At 29.9% G+C, this 12233-nt stretch overlaps 1 protein-coding gene across 3 annotated transcripts; it reads left to right on the forward strand.

Moving 5' to 3' along the window:
• The first annotated feature begins 5174 nt into the window (after nt 1–5174).
• On the forward strand, nt 5175–10909 carry LOC101207070 (hypothetical protein). Of its 3 annotated transcripts, none has more exons than XM_011657516.2 (9): nt 5175–5368; nt 5470–6084; nt 6162–6365; nt 6452–6541; nt 6645–6755; nt 8121–8219; nt 8365–8484; nt 8683–8859; nt 10429–10909. In XM_011657516.2, exons 2-9 carry the CDS (start codon nt 5578–5580, stop codon nt 10789–10791), a joined length of 1671 nt encoding a protein of 556 aa, XP_011655818.1. In that variant the 5' UTR covers nt 5175–5368; nt 5470–5577; the 3' UTR covers nt 10792–10909. The 3 variants fall into 3 exon arrangements, with proteins under 3 accessions (XP_011655818.1, XP_011655817.1, XP_004135379.1); XM_011657515.2 differs by having other exon boundaries at nt 5175–5356; XM_004135331.3 differs by having other exon boundaries at nt 5175–6084.
• Nucleotides 10910–12233: the final 1324 nt, after the last annotated feature.

Here is a 12233-nt window from a genome sequence, read left to right on the forward strand (position 1 = left end):
TAAAAAAGAAATAGAGAAATTAAAGATATTATAAAGTTTAGATCCTTCCAACTCCAATTATAGGTACACATTTTTGTAACTTTAGTGGTCAATAATGGTTTAATTATATCAAATATTAAATCATTAATTATTATTCACCTTTTAGATTTTATGAGAATATATTGTTAAATTCTTCAAACTGTGTATTGTTTATAATTTGTGCTTTAAATCAATATTAAAACATAATAATAAGAATATACATAAGCGTATATTATGTGAATATATACATATACGATAAAAGTTAGACACGAAGATTTGAACTTTTCAATCTTAAAGGATCAATTTGACAAAATAAAATTAATTTAATTGAATTTGATAGTAAACGGATTTAATATAATTGTTAATTAAGCAAACTCATCTTAGTACGTTAACTCGATGACATAAGGACGTGTCACTTCAACTATATCACTGCCTCAAATATATGTGTGTCTTTGATAAGTATAATGTAGTTGAAACGTTAACATAATTAGATAAAAGTATTTTCACGTCTCGTCCGTTCATTATTGATAGTTTTATGAGTTTTGTAAAGAGAATATTTTCAAAGACAAACTTATAAATGGAAAGAAAATCAATCAAACCAAACAATGTGTATAGATTCTTGACTAATGAAAACTTTTCAAATAATTAATTTTCAACGCAACAATTACTTTTTCTTTAAAATAAAAAAATACCATTTACATTGTTTCATGAAAGATGTGACGTAATTTTTTTAAAAGTAAATACCAAATAAATTGACAAAATTCTTTAGTTTCTTGACACATTATATATATATATATATATAGTTTAATTTTAAATTTAGTATTTTCGTTAGTTTATTGTAATATTTTTTATTAGCATTTTCATTATAAATTTTAAAAATACATTCACATATTATATTTTTTATTTGAAAATTATTATAATTATTTACAATTTAAAAAACATTCGGACAAATATCAATTTAAACTTTCAATAACTCTATAAACACATCGATTTAAACCCTAAATTTTTATATATGTATCAATTTAAATATTTTACTTTCATAAGTATGTCAAAGTAAAACATAATGAATGATTAAAATCAATTCATTTATATAAGCTCAATATCTAAATTTATACACTTGTAAAAGCGTAGAGTTTAAATTAATACAATTCTTAAAGTTCAAAGTTTAAATTGATACGATTATTAATTTAAAGTTTAGTAGATAATACAACGTTTTATAGGTATAAATTGAAACTAAAAATATAAAAACTAAAATTAAACAAATTTCAAAATACTATATATAATGGGTCAATTAGACAATTGCTTGTATAGGAAGATTTTGAGAAAAGCATTGTAAGAAGATCAAATGGAATATTAAGTTGAAAACTTGTGGAGCAATAATGAAAAGATCATTACAAAGTTGAAACAAGAAAAGCCAACTAAGAAGGCTAAAATGCATATAAGAAAAAGAGATTTATAATATCACTATAAGATGCCAACATTTAATGGTTTAATTAAGACATAGCTCTTTTAAACTTAATTAATATAACCATTTTTTTTTCTCACTTAAACTTCTCATTCTTTTTTTTTTCTTTTCTTTTTTCCTTTGTAAACCCTTAAGAAATATACACCTTTCAAAGTAAACAAAAAGGAAAAGGGAAAAGAACCCAAACTTTTACTTCACACCTTTAATCTCTTAGCCCCTAATTCCCTCTCCCACTAAAGGATCATCACTAACTCTCTTTTTCCAATGGAATATATATATTATACTCTCCCAAACTTATCCTATAAACTTAGGTGTTATGTTGCATATATATATCTATATATATATATTTGTCATGCTTGATGAACCAATGTAAGAGACCGACTTCTAACGTTGAAGATGTTGCAACTAAGTAACCTGTCAACGCTTGTGTTCCTGTTTGATCATCATTTGGTTTTTAAACTTTTGGTTTATTTTCCTCTTCAAATTATTAACATAGTTAATTTTTATTTTGTTTTGTAAAAAGAGTTGAATTCTTAGCTAAATTCTAAAAACAAAAAATAAGTTTTGAAAAATCAGGTCTCATTTGGTAATCATTTTTTTTTTTTGCATTTTTTTTAATAAAATTGTTGAATTTTATTATCCAAATTATAAACGAAGAAAGTTGGAGGTGGAAGTATTGTCTACAACTTAGTTTTAAAAAAGAAAAACAAAATTGTTACCAAGTGAAGCCCATTTTTTAAAAATATTAGTAGAAAGTAGATTAAAAGGCGTGTGAGGTGAAACGTGGTGTATATAAGTTTTATTAATATTCAAAACTAAAATTAAAATCCAAATAATTACAAGCAAACAATTGTGTTTGTAACAATTACAACAAAATTGTTAAAATCATTTTTGTCATTTTCAAAATCAAATTTAACGTTTTTTAAACCATGCAAAACCATCTTTGATAACACGAGAATTACATATAAAAGTCAAACTAAATATATAATTAATTCAAAGTACTTAACAAATTATTTCAATATGATTTTGAAAATCACAAAAGTCATTTTAACTATTTTAAAATCACTCTTGAACATGTTCTAGGGAAACTCGAGATTTGAAAGAGATAAAAAGCACACAGAAAATCTAACTTTAGGGATGATGGATTCCTTTTGAAGTCAAAGTTGTTAAAACCCTACAATTTTATTGGAATGGTTCCATTTCAACAAATCTTTCTACGTTCTTGACTAAAAGCAAATCATCTCTTTTTTTTCTATTTCCATTATAACCTTTTATTTTTATAAAAAAAAAGAGAAACTTTTCTTTTAAAATTGTTTTTGGCGACATAATTTATAAAAATATTTATAAACGACGATAGATTACTATACAAATAATAGTTTATTTCGATTTACCATCGTCCACGATTGTAAATCGATTTGATATTTGTTATAATAAAATAAACTTGTAATGTTTGATTACACGTAAAAAAACTAGAAGGAAAAAGAACTTTTTAAAAGATTATTTTTGAATATATTTTGAAAGAAACCTATCTTTTCAAATTAAATAATCTCAACTTAAGGGTTACATCATTAATTATTCTGTGTATTGTTGGAATATCAATCAACTGTTCATGCATAAATCCTTTCCCTTTTACAAGAATCCATTTAACACAGCCACCAACTTTATGCTCCTTTTTTGACCAACAATTAACTTCCACGTCATCCTAATAGACATCGATGATAATACCAAAAAAGTTACTTCGTTGAACTAAACCTAGCTCAACAATTAATTTATGACTCAAATTAACGTTGTAGGTTTTGGATTTGTTCTTCGAGAATATAGCTCTTTTCATCTACATCTTCTTGTGGTTGAACGTGAAAACCCTCATCCTTGGCTTTCTGGAATGGTTTGATTAGAGGAGTTGGTAAGACGGATTTAAACGGAAACCATAAAAAAATAGAATAACTTGGTTTGATTCAATCAAATTTTAACAAATTAATTTATCTTAGTTTATTGTGAATAGATTATATATTTTATTAAATTTGTAAATATATTTAAGAATTTTTGTCACTTAAAATATATTATTTTTTTGTTTAGAACGGATAAATTTTTGTCTCTAAGTGAAAGTGGTTTTTAGGTTTATGGTAAAAAGAAAACAATAAATGAAATTGTTTGTTTTCATATACTATCTTGAGCTTGATTCAACTCGATCAACCAATTCAAAAATTTAAAACAAATGAATTCAGTTTAACACTTTTTTTTAATCCACTCCAACTCGAGTTGGTTGATGGATTTTTCTTTCTAATCGATTTCATAAAATTTATTCATAGTTTTTTTTTTTTTTTTTTCTTTCTAAATCTTCTCAAGTGAACTCTAATTTAAAGAATTGCTTTTTAAAAATAAATTGTGCATGGTCTTGTTCTCATCCGTAATTTCCAATAGAAAAAGGCCCCAAAAAAACTAAGATAAGAAATGGGCTTTTCTATAAAGTCCATAGGCTGGGTAACAACGGGCTTTCTCAACTCCCAAACAAATGGGACAAAGCCCGGCCCATTATATACGGATCAAGACGAGTTGTAAATAGATGAGATACTTACCAATTTAATTTAATTAAATATACGGTAACATTTTAAAAAATTTAAAAATATATCAAAATCTGTAAAGTTTATCAATGATATAAATCTATCGTCGATAGATCATGTTTGTTTGTAAATATTGATCTCTGAGTGATAAATCATAAGAGTTCTATCATGGAAGATAGATTTGTAAATTTCAATAAATGTTATATTTTTAAAATTTTCACTGATTATAATTTAATGGAATGAAAAATGTAAACAAAGTTTCATTGTGAAAATATAGTCGGTGGATGAATGATTAATTATTTTTTAACAATTTAATTCTAATTCTTTGAATTGTATGGCTTTGTAAGTTATACATTTTAATATATAATAAAATACCCATCTAAACTTTTATTTATTTAAAATTTATAATTTAATTAGATTTTTAACAAATACATGGTATGTAAATTTAAACTTAGTATTTGTTATTTACCGTTCAATTATCTTAAATTTTATTGTACTTAAAACATTATTAAAATTTTAAAAATTTGCTATTTTCATAAATATTTTTGACAGTTACTTAAAATCACAAGAATTTCTTTCCTTTTCCTTTTCATTTCCTTCATTTTTTTCCTTAACAATAATAAAATTTTAAAAATAAAAAAATGACAAATTATTTAAATAATTTTAAAAACGGAAAATCTACCCTTATAATGATAAATACAAAAAATAATCCTAATTAATTGGTAATATATTTGAGTAACGATCTTTAAATTTGACAATTCTTTTATTTACAGATATAACAATATTTTTTAATAATTTTTTAGTTGTTTGGTACATGTTTATATTTGAAAAATACACTGTTTAGATTTGATACAATTTTGTTCTAAACTATTTTTAAAAACCATTTTTAAAATTATTTTTTCATGATATTTTCATTTGTTACAAGATCTCAAATAAGAAAAAAAACGGATGGAAAGAAAAAAAATTGGCGAAGGAAAAGAATAAGATAAATGAAAATGAAGAGAAAACTATTTAAAAAAATGGGCGAGTTTGATGGTTTTTTATTTTGAATGTTTATAAAAATTAACATTATAATAATAAATAAAAAAAAAACTATATAATTCCGGCGTGAAATGCGTTTATGGCTTTATGCTTTCATAAGGTGAGAAAGAAAGGAATGATGTTTTGTTTTCTTAACAAGACGTGTGATAGCGTCGGTTTGAGTATAACACGATTTCCTTCGCTGTTGCGGCGCAATCAAGAAATTTGGCGGAAGCCGAGCGGTCGCCGGTCCGCTCCGTCGCGTCGCCTTCCTCTATCTCAGCGTTATTCTGTATAAATCATTGTATCTTATTTCTTTCTGTTATTTTAATCAATCATACTCCGGAATCTTCGCCTTCTACTCCTGTATTTTACTCTTATGAATGCTTCTTCCATTTCTTTCAGCTTTGACTATTATCGCCTACCTTCTTTTAGATGCATTCTGAAGTCCTCTCGGCTCGCCATTTCTGATCCTTGAGCTGTTTTCGTTGTTATTCTGACTGTTAATTACTAATGGCGATGACTGCCTTCAAATCTTCGTCAAGAAGAGGAGGTTCAACTTCGTCGACGTCTTCTTCGAGCATTGGCGCGTCAACATCTGGTAAAGATAGCAAGCAGAGTGGTAATTCTCCTAAGAAATCCACTATCCGTAGATCACGAAGCGTGAGTGCTTTTTCCAGATCTAGCACAGCGGATGTTTCCGGAGATTTTTCGAATAGTAGAGATAATCCGCTCTTCTGGAGTAATGGTTCCTCTTCACTGGAAGAAGCTCGTGCTGTTAACCTTGAATCTGATGGAAGTTCCACCAGAATTAGTGTAGGAGGTCCGAAACGTGTGAGTTCTGGCGGTGTTGAGAATACGAGGGGACGATCAGTGTCGAGAAGCTCCGATTCTGGGAGTATAGCTTCAGGAAGCAGGAAAATCGGTGGCCGAAGCTTGTCAAGAGTAGGCACTGAACGGCGGGAACGCTCGGCGTCTGTGACTCGATATCCCGTCTCATCGCAGTCCTTTAACTCTGAGGTTCGACAATAATTTAATTTCAAAGAATTTTAGCAGCACTAGAACTGAATTATTTTTCCTTCTTTCTGATTATTAAGAGTGAGGCTGAGCGAGATAGTCGTTATAGTACGAAATTCAATAATAGAAAGACTCCAGATTCTGTGCTTCATGCTCGGAGAGAGAGTGGCTTAGTTAGAACTAGAAGTAGTTCTTCAAATGCTTTGCAGCAAACGAAAGGCCTGCGAGATAGGTCTACTCATCGTTCGTCCTTCGATTCGTCGGATAACTGCGATGTATCAGTGGTAAGAGCTTTAAATTCTTCTTTTGTTTCTATAAGATCTTTCTTGTTCGTACTACAAAATCACTTAGTGTTGGAACATTGATTCAGTCTTGTAGTTTTGAGGATAGGCTGTCCACGGCGAGCTCTTTGTCTGAAGCTGAAGAGAAAACTATAAGAGCTGTTTGCGAACAAATGATGGTAGGTTATGTGAGTTTTTGTTTATTTCAGTTTGGATATATTCAATTAGTTAGCGCTAAGCCATAGTTTAATCGTTTAATTATGATTTTGGTTCCTTCTATAGTCGATTAATGGGGATCGGTTGCAAGGACATTCTAGTGGTGGCGACATATATGATATTATTCAATATGAAGTAAGACGTGCTGTCCAAGATATCCACAGCGACCTTCTCAATGTAATTTCTTGTCTTTCTTCTGATGTTTATGTTTCTTTGTTCTCTTTGTCTTTATAACATTGGAACTCTTAGAGGAAGTATGCTTATTTTTGTTTTGGTGAAGAATATGTGTAGCGGGGGATTTGAACTTATTACGATTGAGGCTCCTCAATCCGAGGGATGGATGATAGGTGTGTTTGCATACTTTCAGTTTTATGGGTTGAGCGTAACAGTAGGATATATAGGGGCGTGGAGAGGGATCCTAAGGATATTTGGTCCTTACTTTGTTACAATGTCTCTTCATGAGCTTCAATTTTGAAGATCTTTTGTACTATTCAGTATATACGATCTTCTATAGATGGTGTCCTTTCTTTTAGAGAGAGCTCTGCCCTCCTTTTATGGGTTTCACCTTTTGTATGCTCATGTATTCTTTTGCTTTTTCTTAGTGAAAGTGATTTCATCCAAAAGAAAAAAAAAAGAACTTATTAAGTTAGTCTTGCTATGCTCCCGTTAGCAATAAGTGTTTTAATTTGAGCGTTTTGGAATTGTTATTGGTTGAATTTAGTAAATTGTGAGGGAAGTAATTACAACATGTTAGAAATGCCTAAAGGACGATAAATGTTGCCTAGCCAATAGTTTCTTTCACAATCTATTTTGTTCTTGAATGATATATAGTTCCTCTCTGACCATAAACACCAACTGTCCTGGTCCTCGAACTGTTGTTAAATCTCTAGTAACTTTCTACAATCTCAAGCCTTGAGGATGAACAAAAAGGTGGTCTGATGTGCCTTCTTTATCTTCGAACAAAACGGAGACTAGGGTAGTAGGCTTTTGTTCATTGTTTTTTCAATGTATTCTCTTGTTTCTGTACTGATATTTTCACTACAGCACCCTAGTTTTTCAGAACATGTCTTATAAAGCAAGCAACATTTACAAGATATTTGGAATTGAGTCCATATATCAACGGTTTTTGCTGTTCACAAGTGGGAGGAATGGATATTTCTAACTTTTGGGTCATTTCTTCTTCACTTTGAGAGTTCATTTGCATTAACTTTTCTTTAACCAGAAAAGAACAATGTTTTGGTGCTCACCCTTTTCTATTAACTTTTATATTAGCTGAATTTAGAATTGTAGAGTCTTTGATACTTATAGTATATGGAACCATACTATTACTTAGGAACCGGAATGGTTGATTAGATGATTTCCATTTGTTTCACTTATAAGGACTGTTAATAACATACTTAGCACATTAAATTTCCTGGAGATGAGAATTGTAGGTCTGGGATAATTTGATATATATTTCTCTTGTATAACATGACGTATCTATATTTTCATGTTTGTTGGTAAGGTTGTTTGCTTCAATTATTTGATGGCTTATAATTTCAGGCTCCACAAAGCAGTTCTGATGCTACAGGGAATCCTGATATTGATATCCCTCCTGAATTGGTGGATTTGAGAACCGAGTATATGAAGAAGCTTGAGCAGGTAGTACTTTTTGATGATTTCTCTGAATTCATTTCAATACCCTTCTTGATATTGATGGTTTTTTCTCCCGTTAGATTCGTTTATATTTTGTGTTTCCACATTCTTTCTGTCTTTATTCTTCAATATTATCTCCTTCAACTTGCAGTCACATGAACGAGCTAAAAAACTTCGAGGGGACTTGGCAGTGGAGGAGAATCGTGGATTAGAGCTCAGTAGAATTTTGCGGGAAGTAATACCATCACCTAAGACTTCTATGAGACGAAAAGTATGCTCTCATATTGTTTGTTCATCTTCATTACATTCAGTTCTACCCCCATATTCCGTCTTGGCATAATCTGTCTCAAATTTCTCCTTATCACTCTTCAATATTTGTTAAAGGAGTGATCTATACTTATGGATTTAGGATTGATTGTTATATTCTTGCACGAAAGAGAGAAATTAATCATTTTCAATTTAAAAACAGGCTAGCATTGAAAGAAGAAGGATGTCAAAGCGTCTAACCGACGATGCGTTGGCGTATTTTGATGAGTGTGTATCGTTATCAACATTTGATGGTTCTGATTTCTCATCACTGGAAGAGACACCTCCAATTCACCAAGTTTCTTCCACTACCCAGGTGGAAGATGGCACTACCCCCCAGGTAAGTTCAAAGTGCTTTCACTCATTTACTCGAGCATTTGTTTCTTTGAGAATTTCGTCACTTTCGAATCACTTATCATGATTTCCTTTCTTCTCCTTTTTCACATCGACAACTAGGGGTAGCCTTTCCAAGGAATCGTATAATCAGATAATATATTCTTCTCATATAACTTTTTCTTTCTTTCATGCCTCAATTAAGTCCTAGCGAGGTTCCTCTGACTTAGTTAAGGAAAAATTAGTTCATGTTTAGTTACTTTTCAAAATGTATTTTACAAAAAATGAAATTGAAAAACAATCAATTTTAAAGAAAACACTCGGAATCGAATTTTGAGAAAATTATGTAAGTGTTCAAATTTTAAATTCATTCTAAATGAAGCCGTTGAAAGAAAATGTATTCTTGAAAAACATTTTTTTATAATCCAAATGCTATCCATATCTTTTGGATTTCTGACTCGGAAGTTGTTCCTAATGTTTTGAAACTTTTCAACTTTCCTTAAAAACTCAATTCTCAAACAAATAGGGTTCGTATTATATTATATCATTAAGGACCAAGAAATGATGAAAGGGGGATTTGCATGAGAACCATTTACTATTCTAGCACCAATTTTCCCAGTGTAGCATCAGTTCTACTTCCAAGTTTCCTTTTTTAATTCTCTCGACCTAAAATCATAAGTGCTGTGCTTCAGCAAACTATTAGTTTTAGAAACCATCCTTCAGGTTTTAGAGACCATGGATTTAACTTATTCCGTTCGTCTACTTAGGAGTAGGATTTAATAGCAAACTACTTCATTTGACTCCTAAATGTTGTAAAAGATCAATTAGTTGGTTCGTGAAATTAGTTTAAAAACACAAGATTGAGCTTATTGTTTGTTCTTCATAGATAATGCATGCAAACATCAATCGTGCTCTTTCTGTTTAGTCATATTACACTTTTCATGGAAATAAAAAATGCTATGTTTGGCACCTCAAGATTTTGAGTGATTTTAATTCAAAACGGGTTTCAAATGAATTCCGTGCTAGAAAGGTTATCATCGGTCGGTCGGAGTTGGTTTTTTGACAAAAGTGATCGTAGTTGATTTGGTAAAATGTCAAACTAACCTCGACATTGATGGTTAAGGGTCGTCGATGTAACACTTGGAAATAACTTTTTATTTGAAAATTTTCAAAATCAACTTTTCTTGTTTTCCAAGACCGACTCCGGTTTGGTTCATTAGTGATTTTAAAATCTGAAATGATTTCGATTCATGATTCACTTAAAAATTATTTTGGCTAAAATGTTCGGAATTATTTTGGCTAAAATGTTCAGAATTTGCCGAATTTCATAGGTTTTAAAAAGTAAAATTATGTAACTAACCTCGTTGTTTTCTATTTTTCTTAGCAATTTGTAAACAAAAATATATATTACTAAATTCTTAACTTTCTTTTGCTTTAATTACCAATCAAACATGAAATTTAAAACATAATTATTCAAATCTTTTTAGTTTATAACAAAACAAAACAATTAATTTAAAATTATTTCTTCAATTTTTTTGAATCATAAAGATAATAATGCATTTTTCCGGACTTTCAGGAACCAGCAATTGGAACTTCAGCAGAGATAGAGCAATACAATTTAGGGCACACATCTTACAAAAACAGTAACCTAAGCAAACTTGGGGAAGGTAAAGCTCAATTTTCCTTCACCAAGAAACCTCATGAAAGCTACGGATTCAAACACGACATCGGGAAGTACATTCAGAAAGAAGACACCACGGAATCACGAGTAGTAAGTGTGAAGCATTGCAATATTTTGAACGATAAAAGTTTGAAAAACGGCACAGAGAGAGTGCTGTTGGATCGAGTTGTTTTAAGAAACAGAATAGAATCGGGTAGTTTACTGCTATGCGGTGTAAATTCCGCACCTTTTTCCTCCTACTATGCTTCTATCATCTGATGTACTTATCAGGGGTTTTGTTTCGTTGTGTTTAAAGAAAGCATGATTGGGTGGAATTTTACGGTATTTGGCTTCGTAAAGATGTGTAATAAAAATTCTTTTACTATATTTGGTCAAATATCATATTCCTAACAAATCCAGCCGTCATCCTAAAATATAGTATTTTAGGGATGCATGGCCATACAAATCACAAAAATAAAATCAAACCGCTTTTTAAAATCCACCCTAACCAAAATCTTAGATGAAATTGAAAAATGGGATTGAACTTGGTTTAAGGAAATTTTGATTTGGTTTCACATTTAAAAACTAAAATTTGAAACCAAACATAATCGAATTTAAAGATTTATTTATTTAAAGAAAAGAGTAAAATCGAATTTAAAATCAATCCCTTTCGACTTAAGAAAACAAAATCGAATTTAAAATCAATCCCTTTCGACTTAAGAAAACAAAATCAAATTTAAAATCAAACCATACTTTGATCAAATTTAAAACAAACTCGAACTTAATTGTCTTTTAATTTTTTAAAAGTACAAATTTAAAACTAAATCGAATTTAAAACTAACTCGAACTTAATTGTCTTCTAATTTTTTAAAAATACTAACTGAATAGCATAAATACAGTTCGGTTCAAAACAATTAATTAGTTCAGTTTGGTTTCAGAGGTAAAAATTTTAAAATTTTCAGTTGGTAACGGAACTATTTCCACCCAGCGTTGTGTGAGTGGAAAATAAACTACATAGGAGGAAAATACGATAAAAGACCGTGTGTGCGTGTTTTTCCCTGGGTGAGTACTGAGTAGTACCGGCTATTGAAAGGCTTTAGATCATAAGTACTAAAGAGTATTAAATTTTAACTAGAATTAATAAAATAGGAACGGTTTTTTTCCCCTAACTTCCGGCGGAAAAAAATCACTAAATAACAGGCAAGTGTAAATCACTTGGTAAACTAATTAAGTTTTTAATTAATAAAAAATTAATCAAAATAATTTAAGTGAGAAATTGTTTTCAGTCTATAGAAACTTTTTACTTTTCATCTATTAGACATTTTATCATAATCTATCAATTGGAAAACAAATTTTTGTTATATTTTAAAAACAAACCTAGTTTAAATATAAGGGACTAAGCTATTTTACTTAATTTTTTTTTCCGGGAAATATATGAAATAGTTTTGTGTTTGTGTTAAACTAAGCTACTGTCCATCGAGAGAATTGAGGTTAACTTTTCTTTTCTTGTTTTTTTTTTTTTTCAAATTTAAAGCCTCAATTGATGAGTAAACGAGATCATCTCATCCGTAGATGTTGAAGCTTTACCGCAAGACTAAACCTACTTGACCAAATCACTTTGCTAAATTTTAATTAGAGGGAAGTTTTAATTCGAAGGTGTCGACCGCCCGCCCGCCTTATTCAATAACTATTTTATTTTATTTTTTTAAAATTCAACCATC

The sequence above is a fragment of the Cucumis sativus genome, chromosome 5, assembly GCF_000004075.3.
Source record: "Cucumis sativus cultivar 9930 chromosome 5, Cucumber_9930_V3, whole genome shotgun sequence".
NCBI lineage: Eukaryota > Viridiplantae > Streptophyta > Magnoliopsida > Cucurbitales > Cucurbitaceae > Cucumis > Cucumis sativus.

Bases quoted from the DNA above. Each gene is read 5' to 3' on its own strand.
- LOC101207070 (XM_004135331.3), top strand. From the start codon at position 5,578: ATGGCGATGACTGCCTTCAAATCTTCGTCAAGAAGAGGAGGTTCAACT. The intron at 6,756-8,120 runs GTAATTTCTTGT...TTATAATTTCAG, and splicing joins TCCACAGCGACCTTCTCAAT to GCTCCACAAAGCAGTTCTGA. The intron at 8,485-8,682 runs GTATGCTCTCAT...ATTTAAAAACAG, and splicing joins AGACTTCTATGAGACGAAAA to GCTAGCATTGAAAGAAGAAG.